The sequence below is a fragment of the Chelmon rostratus genome, chromosome 1, assembly GCF_017976325.1.
Source record: "Chelmon rostratus isolate fCheRos1 chromosome 1, fCheRos1.pri, whole genome shotgun sequence".
In the NCBI taxonomy this organism is placed as follows: domain Eukaryota; kingdom Metazoa; phylum Chordata; class Actinopteri; order Chaetodontiformes; family Chaetodontidae; genus Chelmon; species Chelmon rostratus.
Genome location: NC_055658.1, coordinates 645,055 through 663,899, shown reverse-complemented (window position 1 = coordinate 663,899; position 18,845 = coordinate 645,055). Strand labels below are relative to the sequence as shown.

Below are 18,845 nucleotides of genomic sequence, written 5' to 3'. Positions count from 1 at the left end.
TTCAACAATCTCTCCAGTGTCCTTACTGTTTGTGGTGAGACAAGTCAGTTTTATCCAGATTTACAGACAGGGCATTTACTGTGACATGCAATAATTATTTGCAATAACCATGTGAGCAGCCACTTTCAAAGCCATTCAATGTCTCACATTGAATGCGAGCACAAATTTTCTTCAGTACATTCTCCCCAATTACTCAAAATTTGGCAATTTTATCAGTACATATCTTGTGTGACTAACATTGTCTGGAAACCTGTTGGTGATCTGCTGGTCTCAGATGTATTATGATCATGGCAAAACCTTTCTTGGGGAAAGCACAGGCTAAGTAATTAGGGTTAAGGTTAGTAATTTGGTATCTGAATACCTTTTGGATGGGTTTACATTGGAGTTGAAATTGAAATCCCGGTGTGTCTCATACAGCTGCTGAAGGGTACCTTGTGTGACTGTACATGACGTTGAGGGGCATAACAAAGTGGCTGTATTTGATGCTTTGGAAATAAGAATGGGTTGAACATACCTGTTCAGGACTAACACATCCAATCCACTGTTTGTGGATTTGTCTGTGAGCCAAGATGCATTTCAGAATTTACAGTAATAATAGCAGCTCAGTCGAGTTGACCATTTCCTTCACACCCTTCCTACTTCACTTTTTACTTAAATCATTCTAAAAATTATCATTTCAAAGTTAGTGCAGCTTTGATTATGTTTACAAGTTACACAGGCAGAAATTCAGAGGAAGAATAAGACATTTTCAGCAACACTATTAAATTTTTTTTTTCACACATGGCATCATATTACTTAACATAAGGGAGCCAGTATCTCTGACTCTACTACTGCAATATGCAGTAGAACGTTGTAGAGAGTAGTTTTACACTGCATTTCAATGCTGTTCATCATGCTAAATTATTGTTTTTAGCATCAGACTGTCAGGACATTGAGCAAGCCTACACAGTTTTCCTGCCATGAAAAGGACCAGCTAGCTTTGGGTGCATTTTGCAAAGGTGAAGAGAGTGGAATTCACCACTGAATCTGTAACAAATAACGTGGCCACGTGATGATGGAGTTCAGGATGGGATGTCGAAGCCAGGAGTGTGTAAGACTGATTGCTGCTGCAGTTCCTGGCGCACATACAGCTGCCTCATCAGGTCCACCATCACCAGTAGCTTCTGGTTCTGGTGCTAGTGGTGCCCTGTAAGTCTTGTTTTCTAACATTTGTCAGCATAATGACTTCAATAATAAGAAGCAATGTATCTATTGTTGAAATGCAGCATAGTTATCTTGAAACTCACCATCTTATAAGGCACAATGACAATGGCTTAAGTTACCTAGGATTAGCATCACAGTTGTTTTACAACAGAGCTGATTTTTGTCAAGAGTACCATTTAATAAGGCATAAATGGTAACATTTGGCTTGTTTGCACAGCTAATACATTTCCAATATATTCCAAATTATGTTGATGTGTTATGTGTTTTTTGGAGAAACTGCAGTAGTGAGGGGACAAATGCACATACACCCTCTCTATCCCAAACAACAGACCTTCTCTCAGCCAACGCCACAACAGTTCCTGGTTTCCAGTAGGCAGCCTGGCTGACACCTATTCCTGGGTCCCGGTCAGCATCCCAGCCAACACCCGCTACAGGTTCCCGGTAAATGGTCGAGCCAACACTGCTCCTGGTTCCCAGACAGCAGTCCAGCCAACACCCACACCTAAGCTGCAGCTGTAACCAGTTCCTGCGCTGCTGCAGCCTTGTGTTCCTGTGTTGCTGCAGCGATCCTCTGAGCCGGGGCTGCAGCAGTCACTGGTCCCTCTGCTGCAGCGAATCACTGAACCAGAGCTGTTAATGGTTTAAGAGCTGCAGCAGTCACCAATTCCTGAGCTTCAGCAGTCCACTCCCTTAAGTGGCTATGTGCTCTACTCTTCGTTTCACCCACTTGAGGTCCTCTTCTCTGCCCCTGCCCAGCCCCAAGGCTGCCCGTCTTAAGCTTCCAGCTCTGCAACTGTCCAGCTCTCCATTCACCATACCTCCCAACTCAGCTTGGACTCTGTGAAATTGCTTGGAAGGGACCTCTGGGATAGGTCCCTTGAAGAGGGGGCACTCTTATGGTTTTGGGTTTGAGTTTAGTTATTTCCTGTTCTATGTTGTAGAGTCTGTCCTCATGGCTTGTGTTTGGTTTTACCTCCTGCCTTTGTCTCTTTTCCACCCTTGTGATTGTAGGTTAGTTTCACCTGTCCCTCATTAGTCTACTCTTTCATGTATTTAGTCAGTGTGTTTTCCCTCTTTCAGTTGTCAGGTCACCTATTTGCTCCCTTGTCCTGCAGTTGTTTCCTGTCTAAGCCATTCCAATTTGTTATTAGTTGGTATTTGTATTTCTTATTTGTTCTCAGATTTTGCCTCAGCCTGCCTGTTTTGTTTGACAGGAACAAGCTTTTGTTATTAAAGCTCACTTTTTGTTTCTTCAACCTGCCTGCCAGAGTGTCCTGCATTTGAGTCTTTTTTTTAACTGCCAAACATAACAGTTCTGTCACCTGCTTTGAATAGGAAAGATTAAAAAAAGGTCGACTGACAGAATTTCCCCATGGTTAAACAACTTGAATGGCAGTGACTGACTCAAAGAAAATGGAGGAAAAATAGGCTCACAGTTCACTGTATTACATACATATATAGATGGCTTGACTGTCTGTTACAAAGCAGCGCCTCTGACAAGAAAGAATCACTTTTCCAAGATTCTTAGAGAGGATGGTGGCAACTGTAGCCCATCCAAACTTGTCTGGAAGAACTTTCATTGTTCTTAAATAAAAAACAACTTCCTTTAGAGCCAGCATTGCTACACTATAAGCACAGAATACCTCAGCGAACCCCGTAAAAACCATGTAACCATGGGAAAATTCACCTGTATTACTCTGCAAGACTATCAGACAACCTTCCTTTCGTTAGTAAGATACTGGAAAAGCCAGTTTCAGTGCAAATAACTCCTTTCTTAAAGAAGATAATATCCTGGTGGAATTTCAGTTAGGCTTTTGCACTAAAACTGCACTTAATAATAAGTGATAACCCACACATAATATGTGACCCCAGACTACATTGCTTTTTTGGGGGGCTTTTTAGCCTTTATATAGCAGGACGGTGCGGGATGGGGAGTGAAGGGTGGCTGATGGCATGCAGCAGGTGGCCACAGGTTAGACTTTAACCTGGGATGCTGCAATAAAGACACACTATTGGTAAATTGGGCATACCCTCTACCAGGTCAGGCAGTCTCATTATGAAATAATGAAAATAAGGTCTCAGTTTTTGTCCTCTTAGACCTAATTTTAGTGCTTGATAAGATTGACCATGCTATCGTGTATTAAACTGGTTTAAAGATAAAATAATCTACACTGTCACAGCAGCAAAGTACATTTTACCAGACCAGTTTATTTTTCAGGTGAACAACTAGGTATTTGTAGGATTTGACCATCTCAATGTCCATTCCCTGAATGTTCACTGGTGTAGAAGGAGAAAGAAGGAGTAGTTGCACCTGTGGAAGTGACAACCAGCCCTTTAGTTTTCCCTGCATTGATCAAGAGTCGGTTACACTGGCACCAATTCACAATTCCCTGGGCCAGTTCTCTGTACTCCGTCAAGTCCCTCAAGACTCTAATGATGTTGTTCTTCTCCAATTGAATGTCTGTCTTCCTCCTGCAGCTGAATTTCCATGATTTTCCCTCATCAGTCTTGTTAGACTATCTTTTCACTGTGTAAGTGACAGTGCCTGTGTACGAGAGGTTTGTACACAGGCAGGAGGTGCACCACGTTGTGATCACATCTCCCCGGAGTGGGAGAGGGGATGAGTTTTATGCCTCTTTGGTGTCGGCATAAAACAAATCCAGTATTTTATTGTCTCTGATGTAACATGTGACATACTGAGTGAATGTGGGCAGAGAGGCATGATAAAAGACACCAAAAATAAGGAGGGCAAACAGGTGATGTGTCTATGTAAGTGAAAGACATCACAGGCTGCGGCAGCGTTTGTAGAGAGGGTAATATACACTGCTATCACAATCACTGTCTGTAAAGCCAATAAGCCGCACTTTATTGGTTAAAAGAGCAGGTCCATGACTGACAAAGCCAAGTTTGCATGCTGGGCTTCTGGGTGAGTAATTGGGTTTTCCATGCCAATTAGGATCTCCTCTGCTTTGCTTTGTGTATTTTCCCTCTCTCACACATACGCACACATCCACATGCCTTTCACACAGACACCTTAAATGCACACAGTTTGACTCGATGCCATCTTGTTATCAGAGGGACATAATCACATTCCAATCTTGCATCTCAGCTCTCTTTTAACTCTTGCAGTCCGACCCACTGTCTTGAACTCTTCCCAGACAAGAAGCTCTGATGAACCCACTGTACACTACCTGCCCAGCAACAAACAGCCAAAAATATGGCAACTAGCTTGTGAACAGAGTGGAGGAATTAGCAGCTAAAGAGCCAGATATTTTCCTCAGGATTTGGTGGAGACCAGAAACTAAAAGATGGTGAATCTATCATCGTCTGGCTGTGCCCCATTCCATTCCTCATTCCTTGTGGTTCTGTTTTCCCCTCCCTGTGTCTCTTGTTTGTTCTTCCTGTGTTTGTGTGTTATATGTATTATATACACTCACCGGCCACTTTATTAGGTACACCTTGCTAGTACCGGTTTGACCCCCTTTTGCCTTCAGAACTGCCTTAATCCTTCTTGGCATAGATTCAACAAGGTACTGGAAACATTCCTCAGAGAGTTTGATCCACATTGACATGATAGCATCACTCAGTTGCTGCAGATTTGTCGGCTGCACATAAATGATGCAAATCTCTCGTTCCACCACATCCCAAAGGTGCTCTATTGGATTGATATCTAGTGACTGTGGGGGCCATTTGAGTACAGTGAACTCATTGTCATGTTCAAGAAACCACTTCGAGATGATTCAAGCTGTATGACATGGTGCGTTATCCTGCTGGAAGTAGCCATCAGAAGATGGGTACTCTGTGGTCATAAAGGGATGGACATGGTCAGCAACAATACTCAGGTAGGCTGTGGCATTGAAACTATGCTCAATTGGTACTAAGGGGCCCAAAGTGTGCCAAGAAAATATCACCCACACCATTACACCACCACCAGCAGCCTGAACTGTTGATACAAGGCAGGATGGATCCAACATTTCATGTTGTTGACGCCAAATACTGACCCTACCATCTGAATGTCCCAGCAGAAATCGAGACTCATCAGACCAGGCAATGTTTTTCCAATCTTCTATTGTCCAATTTTGGTGAGCCTGTACGAATTTGTACGAGTTTCCTCTTCTTAGCTGACAGGAGTATCACATGGTGTGGTCTTCTGCTGCTGTAGCCCATTTGCCTCAAGGTTTGATGTGTTGTGCGTTCAGAGATGCTCTTCTGCACACCTCGGTTGTAACAAGTGGTTATTTGAGTTACTGTTGCCTTTCTATCAGCTTGAACCAGTCTGGCCATTCTCCTCTGACCTCTGGCATCAACAAGGCATTTTTGCCCACAGAATTGCCGCTCACTAGATATTTCCTCTTTTTTGGACCATTCTCTGTAAACCCTGGAGATGGTTGTGCGTGAAAATCCCAGTAGATCAGCAGTTTCTGAAATACTCAGACCAGCCCATCTGGCACCAACAACCATGCCACGCTCAAAGTCACTTAAATCACCTTTCTTCCCCATTCTGATGCTCGGGTTGAACTGCAGCAGATCGTCTTAACCATGTCCACATGCCTAAATGCATTGAGTTGCTGCCATGTGATTGGAAATTTGTGTAAACGAGCAGTTGGACAGGCGTACCATAATAAAGTGGCCGGTGAGTGTATATATGTATATGTTATATGTATGTATATATACACACACACACATATATTATGGTAATAAGTTTCTCTGTATTTTCCTAGTGCTTTCCTGAACTTCGGCTAATTTTGTGTTTGCCTGAGCCTCAGGTTCATATTCTTCCATGATGTCTCTGTCATGTCTCGTCGCGTCTGTTAATATGTTTTGTTCGCTTGCGTCAAGTCTTGTTATGCACTTCCTGTTTTATTGTGAAACCCTAGCTCTCCTCTTGTTTCAGACCATTGACTTCCTGGTGTCTTTCCCGCCTGTCTGATTGTCTGCCCCGCCCTGATTGTTTCCACCTGTTCATTGTTACCTTGCTTACATATAGTCTGTGTCTCCCTTTGTCCTGTGCCAGATTGTCTTGTTTACCCTGTTTTGCGTCCTTGCTAAATCTGGCCGCGCTATAGTGAATCTTGTTACCTAGTTTTGTCCTTTTAATAACGTTGCGCCTTTTGTTTGCTACATTTGATACCAAGCATTTTTGTTTTTGCCTTGTTCATGATCAGAGACTTTTTGTTAAATACAGCCTGTGAGCTTTAACTTTCCTTTGTGTTTTGCGTTCTTGCATTTGAGTCCTAAATCCCTTGAGCCCACAGGCGTGTTAGCCTCCTGCCTCACCAAGTGTCTTACCAGTCTGTCCTCCAGCTGACAACAGCTTTCTCCATCTGTCCTGCATCACCATTAACTGTGGATAAACACTGCTTTTGGGTCCAAAACTTAATTCCACTTAACAGAACACTAGACTTAACATTTGTTGGGTGGACACAAAGCCCACTCCAAGTCAAGCAAATAGAGTGAGTAAGTAAACTATGCATGGGTAGGTTACGACTCCATACAGCAGAAGTCTACCTTATAATGTGACCACTGAGAATATACAATATGCAGTATGTAACAATGAGAGAAATATGGGGGTCTGAATATGGCACATACTGTATGGAAATATGTGGCTGCATTAAAATCAGCTGATATCTAACAGTAATGTTTACATGGTGGTAGGGAGACAATTACATGGCAATACATGTTGTTCAAACTGTCCGTTGTAAGCTATTAGGAGATGAATTGCCATCAACATTGAATATAATGTAGTAATATTGAAACAGTAGGCACAGGACTGAAATGAAAAGCTAGTTCCTCTTTCCAGCCCACTTACAGCAACAGTGTCTGTGATGGGAAGTATCATGAGGGGCTGGTATAAGCACACACACACACACACACACACACACACACACACACACACACACACACACACACACACTCATCTTCAGCCCTCTCGCAACAGGAAGTAGTCATAGCTGCAAGGGTAAGAGGTCACTTCTCAGAGGGCACATGAGGATGTGGTGGTGTATGCATCATTCACCAATAGGCGCTGTTTTCTCAACAAGCCAGTGGGAAAGGGGGTTCTCCTCTCTGCTGTTCTTCCATATGCATAGAGCCACCCACGCATACACAGACACAGACACACACACACACACACACACACACACACACACACACACACACACATTTCTGAGCCATAATAAGCTCAAAGCTGAGACAAACCAGGAGTAGTTTTTGCATGTTATCAAATCACAGACCGCACAATGTTACTGTGGAACTTCAGTAACCTTTAAGGTCACAGTTCTAATAATAAATTTGACATACTTCTCCCACGCCGAGGAAGACAAAGGACAATGGTAACTTAACACCCAATTTACAAAAATCTTCTACTGGTGTCTTACTACTCTTACTACTTTTGGTTTTATTTGTCCAGGTTTTTACATATCTGTGCACTACAACAAAATGGTGGTGAGTGGAATTTCATGTGCGGTGCTCACAATTTTGATGAAATGAACAAAAAATTGCAGCTATATGTCTGCCCACAAACAATGTCCTTGTTGCTCTGGATACACCGTAGATCTCAGTGGCAACTGTTTTAATAGTGATTATTTCTTCAGTAAAGGCAACCTGTTCACACTTCACTGTTCACCAAAAAGTCTGCATGGCATACCACAGGAGGGAAGTGAGAAACTGACCCATTAAAATACTTCATCCCACTGTCCCAGAGGAAAAGAGAAAGCAGCTTCCATTTTCCTACAAGCACAAGTACATTTTGGAACAAAATCTGTTTGAAGCCTATTTCCTACAACATAGTTAGTGCCTTTTGGCCTAACATCATTATTTGATATTTATTGTTTATATATATATATATTTATTCTATTACAAAACTGAAGGATTTTTAGCCTTTGATAATCAGACTTCCATCACCTATACCACCTCATTGCAACGAAAATGTTGCAAATGAGGCAATTTCCTTGTGTTTTTCCTTGTCCTCTGTTTCTCCCCCTCCCTGTCTGGGTCTGTGTGTCAGTGCTGTGGGTGTGGCAACTCCCTCACTCTCCTGGGTCCCTGATCGCTTTGATTCAACTCACCTGCTCCCTGCTGCTCACCTGACATCCATCCAGTAATCAGCCCTTCAGTATAAAACACTGGCTCTCCTCTCCAGTCCTCACCGGATCGCTGTGTCTACCAGTGTGCTAACGTCACGCTAAAGGCCGTTTTGGAATTGTATATTCCATTTAGTTTGTCGCTTTTTGTGAGCATTGACCTTGTCTTTTCCCTGTCTCAGGATCACCGCCTACCTGCCTGCCTTCCTGCCTGTTCATCTGCCTCACTTCCAGCCTACCAACCTTGTTAGCTTCCCTGCCTTCAACCCCCTCCATCCTTTGGATTTTTCCTCCCTCCTGCCACATTTGTTGCCCTTGTAATAAACCCCTTTTTGCACTCTCTTTTGAGTCTGTGTTCTGCATTTGGGTCCTCTGTGATTTTAAGTTTGTCCTCATTTCAGACTGTAGAGTCATGAATGGTGGGGATTACTGATACTAATTCTCAACCATGGTTGGGACCTCTGGATTTAAGATAGTTTTGTCTCATAAGAGCAACATAGCTGCTAATATTAACAAGCCTTGAGAAATGCTGGCAGACTGTTGTCAGTGAACAAAACACGTGGTCCTGTCCATGACTCTGCTACCATCACTCAGCCTCACAAAGTTAAGCATGATAAACAGCAGAGTTACAACTACTTCTGACAGTTCCGGACACACAACGGGAGATGCTCTAGTAGGAGAGACGCTAGCTCAGCTGCAACACAGATACCCACACAGAAACTCTCTCAAATGGGCATAAATGTGCTTGTAGTGACTGTCAAAGTGACTAACACTGGGTACTGGGTACCTATCCATGCCTACACTGAGTGGTTAGCATCAATCAGAATCCCCCAAGCTTTCACCACCCATGGATTGTCACACACTGTGTAGCCACAATGAACCTTCTTTCATATATCTATTATATATTTATATGCTTTCATATACCTTAAAATTAGTTTCACTTGACATATTTCATATAGGTTTATTACTTGAGCATTTTTCTCAGCTGCCTTTATTAGAGACAAGCCAGTCTTGAAAGCACAGCCATGAAAATCTCTGAATGTATCACAATTAAAATTAAAAATTTATATTATTCTTCACACCTTTTTAGTTTTTCTCTTTGTAAAACATTTCACGGATCAGCTGCTACATCCCTCCACCTCCTGCCATGCCCCAGCAGTAACTGAATGATAGCAGGGATTTAGTCTCTTACTATTGACTCGCTGCTCCTGGCTTTGGTGTTGACAAAGTCCACATCCAGGTTCTTCTCTTCATAAGGGACAGGCAGGTAGTTGTCGCTCCTCATCATCGTGGCAGGCTTCTCCTGCGGGCTGCCTGCGTGCTCACAAGCCGGGGGAAGAGAACCTGGGAGAGGAATAGAGAGATGAATTTGGCATTAGCCATGTGTGTTGTTATCTTAGAGATGGCACTGTCCATGTGGAATTTAAAGTCAACAAAAATTTGTATATTGGAAATGGTAATTTTGAATGGATGTTAAAGTGAGTAAGAAGAAAAAGAAAAAAAAACCCTGCATATGTCAAGGGCATAGCCATACGTGGATTTTGACACAAATCCTCCACACATTCATTCATAGCAATACCCCCAGACTGTAAGAAGAGCCCATAAACTGAGACACACACAAAACAACTACTAACAATAAGTTGTTTGTAGTTGTTTTGGGCCTCTTTCAGTGACGCTGCGCAGCAGAAGCAGAATTTTGAGGTGCTGCTGTCGGTTCAAATTGAAGCTGAACATGAGTTTGCTTTTATTTTGCTAAAGCAGTGGTTTCTGATTTAAATTGATTTACTAATGTAATTTTGTGGGTATTCAAATGAAATTCACCTTTAACCTTGGTATGCTGTGTTGCTGAAATATAAAGTTAGAAAATAACAAACAAATATTGTTTACATTTGCTTTTTTGGTAGAATGTAGAATCTGCAGAGTCAGACAGGCAAAGGTTGTTTTTTGTCCATTTACAGTGTGAGGATCCTCAGTTGATAAGATAAGATACGACAGCCGGAGAAATTGGGGTATTACAGCAGCAGTTGGAAAAGAAAATAGCAACAGAAATAGAGAGATTCAAAAAACAAAAAACAAAATTAAAGCTGACTATATGTATGTACATATTATACAAGGGACGATTTAAAACAAAAAATATGTAGAAAAAAGATATTAAAAAAATAAACATTGCTGCAAGAACTATGGAAAAATTGCCATAAAAATGTACTGCCAGACAGATTTTACACAAGTTGCACATGGGTAGCAATTGCACATGAGATGAGATAAAGTGACTACAGCATGAAAGCTACTGCACATTAATAAATATATATACATATATGTCTCAGTAGATTAAAATGAGAATGGGGAAAAAAGTAAATTGTATGATAAATCCCACATCAGTGCACAAACAACAGTCTGGATATGAAAACCAGTGCTACATCAATCAATGCTGGAGATGAACACTCTGAAAGCTGTTGGTATGATGGACCTGCAGTAGCATTCCTTCTTACAGAGTGGATGCAGCAGTCTGTTACTGAAGGAGCTGCTGAGGGCCCCCATTGAGGGTTTGACTTGAATATTAGCTGTATTGAGTAGCTCATAAGACAAAATGTTACTACAAAGAATGTCTATTATACTCCATAAAGCAGCAGCCCCTCCACACACCAGGCATAAATTGCAAAACCATTAGGAACATAGAAGAATACTTGAGATGGGTCATAAAGTCAGGTATTTTAAATAATCTTCATGGAAACAATTGCAAAAACAAATTTATCCTCGCAGACTTTACATGATGGCAGTAATGGGCTAAAACACACAACCCCACCAGTGCTACGTGCTTCTTTAAAGCAGCCACTAGACAGCTTCACATGTCGACATATTTTAAAGGATGCTAAAATTTTCAATAACCAAAAGTGATGTCTGTTTTCTGCACACAGCACAAAGATACTTGGACTTTGAAGACTTTACTTACCCTTGTTGTCCCTTAACAACAGCAGAATATTATGTCACTATCAGAAGCAAAAATGAAAATATGAATACAAGACGATGCCAAGGATAGAATGTTGATCTAATCAAAGTTTAGCACTTTCATATGTCTTAAGGCTGCTGGTAGAAGGAGACAAAACATCAGAGGGCTATCTGAGGATATCAAACATTACAACCTGCTGACTGAATGCCAGTGTCAAATGTCAAGCTTCATCTGACCTGCAGTCCTTGACACTGCTAATTGTGCTGTTGGCACCACTGGGTTGTTTTTACAGCACAGAAAGCCTTTTAGAGCTTCCGAAGAAGACAATTTGCTGGTTATTCGTAACAAATGTTCCAAGCGAGTTCCACGAGGAGAGAGAGATAGCACAAGCTTTGATACTTCAAAGCTGATCAGCCACCTGAAACATAACCATCGACAAAGTTTGGAAAGCGTATGAGGACACCTGGGCTGCTAAAGACGCTAACGTTAGCAAGCCAGCTGCAAAGAAGCCACCAGAATATACAGCAGATTTAGTCATAGAAATGATGGCAGTTGACTTACTATAGAGTGCACTTTTTCAGTTTGTTTACATAGACAAGTCTACCTGGTGTCAGTCCATTATGCACTGTGCATTCTTTTTCAGTATGTTTACATAGAAATGTTTGAATCTAACTCGTGACAGTGCATTAATTTTCTATGGATATTTATTTTTGTAAGCTTCTGAAATGCACTTTTTCAGTTTGTAATCCTGATGCATGTCTTTGCATCAGTTCATTACTTATATCAGCAGTGGCGTGCACAGGGGGGGCGACCGCCCCCCCTCGTGGCCCAGTTTCGAAAAAGGTGCGCTAAAGTGCCCTCTTGGACTCCAAAACGCGTGCTAAAGTGCCCTCTTGGGAGCCAAAACGCGCTCTAAAGTGCCCCCTGGGAGCCAAAACGCGCGCTAAAGTGCCCTCTTGGACGCCAAAACGCGCTCTAGAGTGCCCCCTGGGAGCCAAAATGCGTGCTAAAGTGCCCTCTTCAGTGGCAAGGACACGCTATAGGTGCTTTTTTTCCTTTTCGCCCCTGCCCTTCAAAAAGTCTGTGCACGCCACTGTATATCAGTAAGTAATGCACCTTATTTATATTGATGTGAGACATCAAATAGGTTTGTTTGATAGCTTTAAGAACATGTTTGAGAGGCTTGCCAATAGTTTTTCATTGGAAAAAATAAATATCTCTTCATTTAAAGAGTCAAAACAGTTTTTGGTTTTGTTCATAGTATTGATGTCATGATTTTAGGTATATGTGTGTGTTATCGGTTATCGGTATCGGCCTTTAGGAGCTGAAAGTTATCGGTTTTCGGTATCGGTTTTGAAAAACAATTATCGTGCATCCCTAATTTTGTTAATTAGATATGAAGATGATAGTTGCCAGTTTAAGGAGGAGAGATTAATAGAGGGTGGGGGGATAGGGGAGGATGAGGTTTTATGGCAAATGTGACCTTTTTTAAGAAGCACAAACAAAAGTGTTATTTCTTTATAGACGACATCAAGGTGTCACTGGAGTCTTGACCTCAAAGCTAAGAGGTAAATACTGGCTCAGACAGGATGGTGCTCCAGGTGAAGCGTTCAGTAAGAATGAGGGAATGTGTTTGTACAGTACATCAGCTTTCTTGTTCTGAATAAAGCTCTTGATACTGTAGGTTAATGGTGCTCTGAGTTTGTTGAGTTAGCTTGCTATGGCTTGTTTTCACAAATACCTGTAATTACATGTTTTAAGCAAAGTACAATGCTATTAAACAGCTAGATTTTGTGGTTTATTATATGCAGTTACAGGTATTCTGTAACAACATAACCCTGCCCAAGACTTGATATCATCTGCCAAATGCCTTGGCAGTGAGCCTGCTCGTGGCACCAGGGACTTTTCAACACATGACATGTTTTCACTGTAAGTGTGCACTGCCACTATGACTAGTCCACCTGTCTGAAATTTGAATCTGGCTATGTCCAGACAAGGCTGTCATTTTATTATTTATGTCCATTTAAATATGCAAAATCTGTGGTTAGGATTTTTTTTCATGGAATAATCAGCTATTTTCTATGTGCAAGATAGAACAGAGATTAAATGGAGACCCTCTGTGAGGAGATATTATTTTCATGCAAAATAACTGGAATAATCATTTGCTTGTTGCCTTGAGAACTGGTAATGGGAGCGCACAATGATGTTTCAAAAGCCAGGAATCTCAGGACCTGCTGAAATATTGAGACCACCTGAGTAGGTCAGTCAGTGTGAAACCTTAGGACACCCATCAATCTGCCTTGTCCACCGTTAAAGAGGAGTAGTGTACACTCAATGCGTCATACGTAGATGGGGATCTAACAGGATGTGAATGCATGAGACAAAGTTGTTGACAAAGTTGACTCTGAGGGTAATGTGAGCTGACAGTCTGTTTACACAACTATCATCCCCAGTTTGCACATATCAACCACATATATTCATATCCTATGTGACAAAAAGTGATGGCTCATTATTTCATAAAAAAGAGGAGAGTACTGCAAAATTTTATGAATCTGCATTTGAGCACATACTGCCTTCCTCAGGAAAACAGCCAACTGACAAATATAGAGTATATTTCAATGAGCTCACAGGGCAGTACAGGGTTGTGAAATATGGACAAATATTGTCCTAATTACTGAAGCATTACTTAAAAGTTAAGTTTATGTTCATCAATTACATGGATCAAATGACTGCAATGATGTCTAATGCAAAAGGTGTCGCTTGTAACTTGGAGATGAATTACTACCCAACCCTAAGGTTCACTTCAGCTCTATGGAACTTTCAAGAATCTTTCAGCATATTCTTTTGGTTTTAGGACACACAACTTTACTGTTCGCAACCAGCTAAAACCCATTGTACACCACCTGCCCAGCACAGACATAGTTACGGACCAGATGTGGAATATAGTGGAGCATTTAGCAGCAATGGAGCCAGGAGAAAGAATTTCTTTTAATTGTTGTGTCCTCACTCCTCGATCTGCACTCAGACCAGAAGTACTTCTGGTCTGCCATCTTGCCGGCCGTCCCAAAGGGCATATTGCGGCTCAGAGGAGCAAGGAGCAAGGAGCGAGGAGGGATCTCGGAGGAGCCATGAGCGAGGGGATCCGTCATGTTTCAGTTAAATTTATTTCATCCACAACCTGTTTAGTTATGTTATGAATCTCACGAACAGCAGCCTCTGAGCTTGTGTGGAACATATTTGATCATACAGACGACAGCACTCTGTTATTGATCAAACTTCACGTGTTTGAAACTTTGACGTTATGATTTCAAGCCTTCATGTAGCCACGTTATGTTTCCAGAACTGTCTCTGACATATCAACCAAACACATCTGCCTCTCGTCACTTGTTCTGCTTGTTATCTGAGTGAAATAATGTGTTTCATGGCTCATAGGTTTCTCTTCACTGACAGCTCTGAAATGTGTCTCACTGAACAGGAAAGAAGACACAGCGAGGCTGATAAAGTTCAGGTCAGAAAATGACCACCTGTTCACCGGGAAGAGGCATTGATTCTCATGTGCTATATACTTATTTGCTATTGCTGGTGACTTTTTTCTAATAATGTAAATAAAAGTGAATGTGTCTAAGCGGAGTATTGAGGGCGAGGTGGGGGGGAAGGGGGATATAGTGTTTGGAAAGGTGCATATAAATAAAATGCATTATTATTATTAATATAATGGTAAATGCTCTCTGTTGCTGAAAGTATAATTTCTGATATTATCCTCAATAAGTCAACAGTACTCACACTTCCTTTATTTAGTTTGATGTGCAGTGATACAGACATATTTGTTTGCTTTGGGATTTATTACTTTAACTTGGATGTTCAGTTCAACAGTTGTCTAGTGTGTTCTGTGTGAAACAATTCTGAACCACCCTTTTAAGTCTGTGAATAAACTGCTAACGCATTAAGGTAAGTTTGTTGGTTGTGGTCTAGTTTGGGTTCACATGTCACATATAAAATGACCTCCAAAACAAATGGTACAAATTTCCCATAAAGCCAGCTTGAACACAGTGGAGTTACAGTGCAAAATGAAACCAATATTGTTTATGTAGGCAATTATTAAATCTGAATGATACCTTTAATATGATTTTTGCTAGGTTAAACAATACAGGAAATAATTGAGGTAACAGCATGTTCAAATGACCATCATGTCTATAGCAGGCAAACCCGTCAGCATCTTCGTGTAAAAACTAATCCGATCCACTTCAGGTTAGCACTGATATGCGAACTGGAATTGCGCACCCACGTGCGTTATTCAACTAAACCGAACGGGATCTCAGACGAATGTGTCCAATCACATGCTGCGCTTGATTTTCTCCCTTCGTCGCGCGCAAAAACCATCATGATCATATTTATATATCATAATTTGGGAATAAAGTGCTCTTACCGGAGTCCTCTGCATTATCGTGCTGCTTTAACCTCCCAACAGGCTCATCTCCATCATCTTGTCGCTCCATTGGGTTTAAAAAGGCGCTCAGGGTTCCTTCAGAGACCCCAACCAGATCTACAGTGCTGTCGTTCACTGCAACATCTATCCCTGCGTGGCTTCACAGCCTCCTTCGCTGTTGCGTGGAAACGCTGTGCAGAGAGCTATCGCTTATTCATGCTTTTGGAAAGCTGATGAGTCTACTGTCAAACTGCTTCCTGACGAATTTGTCCAAAGGCAACTATTTGTCCAAATGACGCGAATATGTCTACAGAGAGTATTTACCTCAACGAGATGGATACAGAAGCTATTTTATGTCGAAAGAAATGCTGCCTACATGACATTATCTGTCAAATGAGATTATTCTATGCTAAAACACATGCTCTCCGTGTGTGAGAGCGCTCTCTGTCTAAATGACATTACCCACTCACACACAGCAGAGTGATAACTGCAGGGAAGCTGAGCAAAAATCGTGCCAAACGGTCCAGAATTATGTTGCATTCATTTACATGGGAAAACATGGAAATGGGAGTTCCCTGCCTTACCTGGCCACAACTGATGTCAGTTTCCATTTGATAGACCTATATTAATACCGCCGCCTGATCTTAGTTATTCCTACAGGAATTGCTGAGTGAATCCACATTTTTGGACAATCAAGTTTGCAATTTTCAGAAAGATGATTAGTTAACCGTTCTTAAATCTCATGCTCGGGAGATAGAAATTGATTGGTCTGATCTTGTTGTTCCTATTTTACAGCAGTTCATATGATAGCTATCATACGAAAAATGTTTTGAAATTTTCTACCAACGTTTATGTTTGCCTAAAAAAAAAACTTCAACCTCATTTTGGTTTAGTTAGAGTAGGACTCTAATAACATTTTAGTAAATTGCTATGATTAATTATAAATTAAGCTGTTCTGGTCGGAGTGTAGTCCAAGTTTGTGGTTCACATGCATTACCATTAAACTGAAGTCACGAAGCATTCAATCTTGTTAAGAAAACATTTACTACCTTTCTAAAATGCTAAAAGGCTTTCCTTGTCATCCTGATGAAAAAAGACCCACCTGCTGTATGATAAAAAATCTATTTTTTATGAGGATTGCAAGCGTGTTATTTCCTATGAGACCTGAATGCCTCATTGTTCTCCTGCTGGAGACAGCTGGTGCCGCCCACTCGCGTTGGGGTCTTCCAGTGGGCGATCAGTAGGTGATCAGAGCGCACGAGCGAATGTTGTAGTGGTCTCGCGTAATGACAGACCATATCACAGGAAACAGCAAAGAGAGAATAACGAACGCATAAATAGACATTTTTCAGAAGTTTCCACGTAGAAATACAGATGATTAAATATAAAGGAATTATCGAAGCGTAGACTTTCTAAATACGCTGCTTTAGAGAGCGGATCGGATGGAGAACCGCTACAACTGTCCTAAATATCTGTTCTACTACATATCCCAACAACGACAGAAGGAAATGTTTTCTCCAGTAACTGTTTCCTTTCCCCTCATCTCCACAGCTATCTCACCGCCTGCCTGCTGTCAGTTGCGCTCCTGGCTGGTGAGGGAATGGGAGAGCACTTTACATTTACACTGCAAACTAGCCTTCCTCCGGGCAACTTCTGCACCGTTTGAATGAAAGAGCATTTAATCATGTAGATTCTGATAGCTGCATAATATGTACAATATTACCCACACACAGAACAACCGATGAAAAGACATCGCTCGGAGTGATCAAACACATACAGAATTCAAAAAGCGCCCAGGACAAAGCGTCAATCAGGCTTCAGGCGAGCCTGTGGAAAGCCATTTTTTCACTGCTGACTAAAACGCCGTCCAATTACTATACCGCAATTATTTACAGTGCAGCAATAATAATAATAATAATAATAATAATAATAATAATAATAATAATAATAATAATAATAATAATAATAATAATAAACAGTGACGGATATATATCTTAAAAGAAAAAAGCTGTATCCAGGTGCCATTTACACGCAGAACGAAAAAAAAACAAGAGTAATGAAGAGCAGGTTTAGGATTAAGTAAAGCCACGTGTAGCATGTGAAATGAATATTACCTTTTCTCCAGAGTTAAAGAGAGACCGTTTCAGTAGAAGGTAGACAGGAATAAGTGCAGGTCTTGGCCAGGTAACACTTCCCACTCACCTGTGAGCAGACGGGCGGAGGAGGAAGTGCTTCTGGCCTCCTCAGGTAAAGTCTCCCCTCCCACACAGCAGCTCTGGGAGAACATGAAGTCATTGGTGGATTATGCAACGTGACAATGTAAATACATGAGACTGCTGATTGGCCAGGAGCTCAAAGAGAACATATTCTAAAATAAACCTACAATATACAACCCTTTAAAGCTTGGCATGTGCAAGTGCGTGTGTATTATTAAGTGATGTAATAGCTGCACTTATTTTTTACCTTGATGTACTGTTAATGAGCCGAGGCAACACAATTTCAGCTAAGCTGAGAGGGAGTCTCCTTTGGTGAAACAGACATTCCCATACAAGCATGTGTGGACTTGCAGTAGCGTGCCGAGATGTTTTCCAGTTCTGAGACATACCCCCACCTCTGAACTCACTCTGAAGAAGGGAATGAGCAAAGCAAGCATGTTGAAGAACAGATAGAATTCATATATGGAAAAGAATGCTGTCAACTGCAAGCATCTAGCATAAAGTACATGCCTGAGTAGAATATGTCTGAGCAAACCACTCAAACAACAATTAGGCTCCTTCTCACTGTGTTTTCCTACCAAATATTTCAACAGCATTCCTATTTTCCAAGTGTGGCTTTGTCTGCATGCTGTCATCTGAGGATAAATTGTGGGACCTACCTATTCTATCACTGTATAAAAATTGGGGACTGAAACGATGACAGACACTAATCCACTGAAAAGGCTGGATGATAATAATAATGGCTGGACTAGCACTGTTTTTTCTTTGACCTGTGCTGCACGAGTATATATTTACTTATCATTTGAGCTCTGCGATTCCGGGTTCAAGCCCTTTTGCGCTCAACAGAAGGAAGCAGCTCAAAATTAAATCTGCAATCATCAATGAGTGGCTTAGGCTTCACAAAGGAGAACAGAGTCACTTCAGCTAGTTTAGTTTTGTTTAAACAAAGAGAGAGCAATCACACACTTTTT

General features: G+C 41.4%; 1 protein-coding gene across 1 annotated transcript in view; it reads right to left on the bottom strand.

The window, feature by feature from the left end:
• The window catches only part of ano1a (anoctamin 1, calcium activated chloride channel a), a 73,383-nt gene extending 55,491 nt beyond the window's left edge, over positions 1–17,892 (bottom strand). Inside the window, exons 1-2 of the mRNA XM_041943727.1 lie at positions 17,773–17,892; positions 9,478–9,629 (exon numbers count right to left, since the gene is read on the bottom strand). Of these exons, the coding sequence (XP_041799661.1) occupies positions 9,478–9,573 (96 nt within the window). The 5' untranslated portion in view covers positions 9,574–9,629; positions 17,773–17,892. The remainder of the gene's footprint in view (positions 1–9,477; positions 9,630–17,772) is intronic.
• Positions 17,893–18,845: the final 953 nt, after the last annotated feature.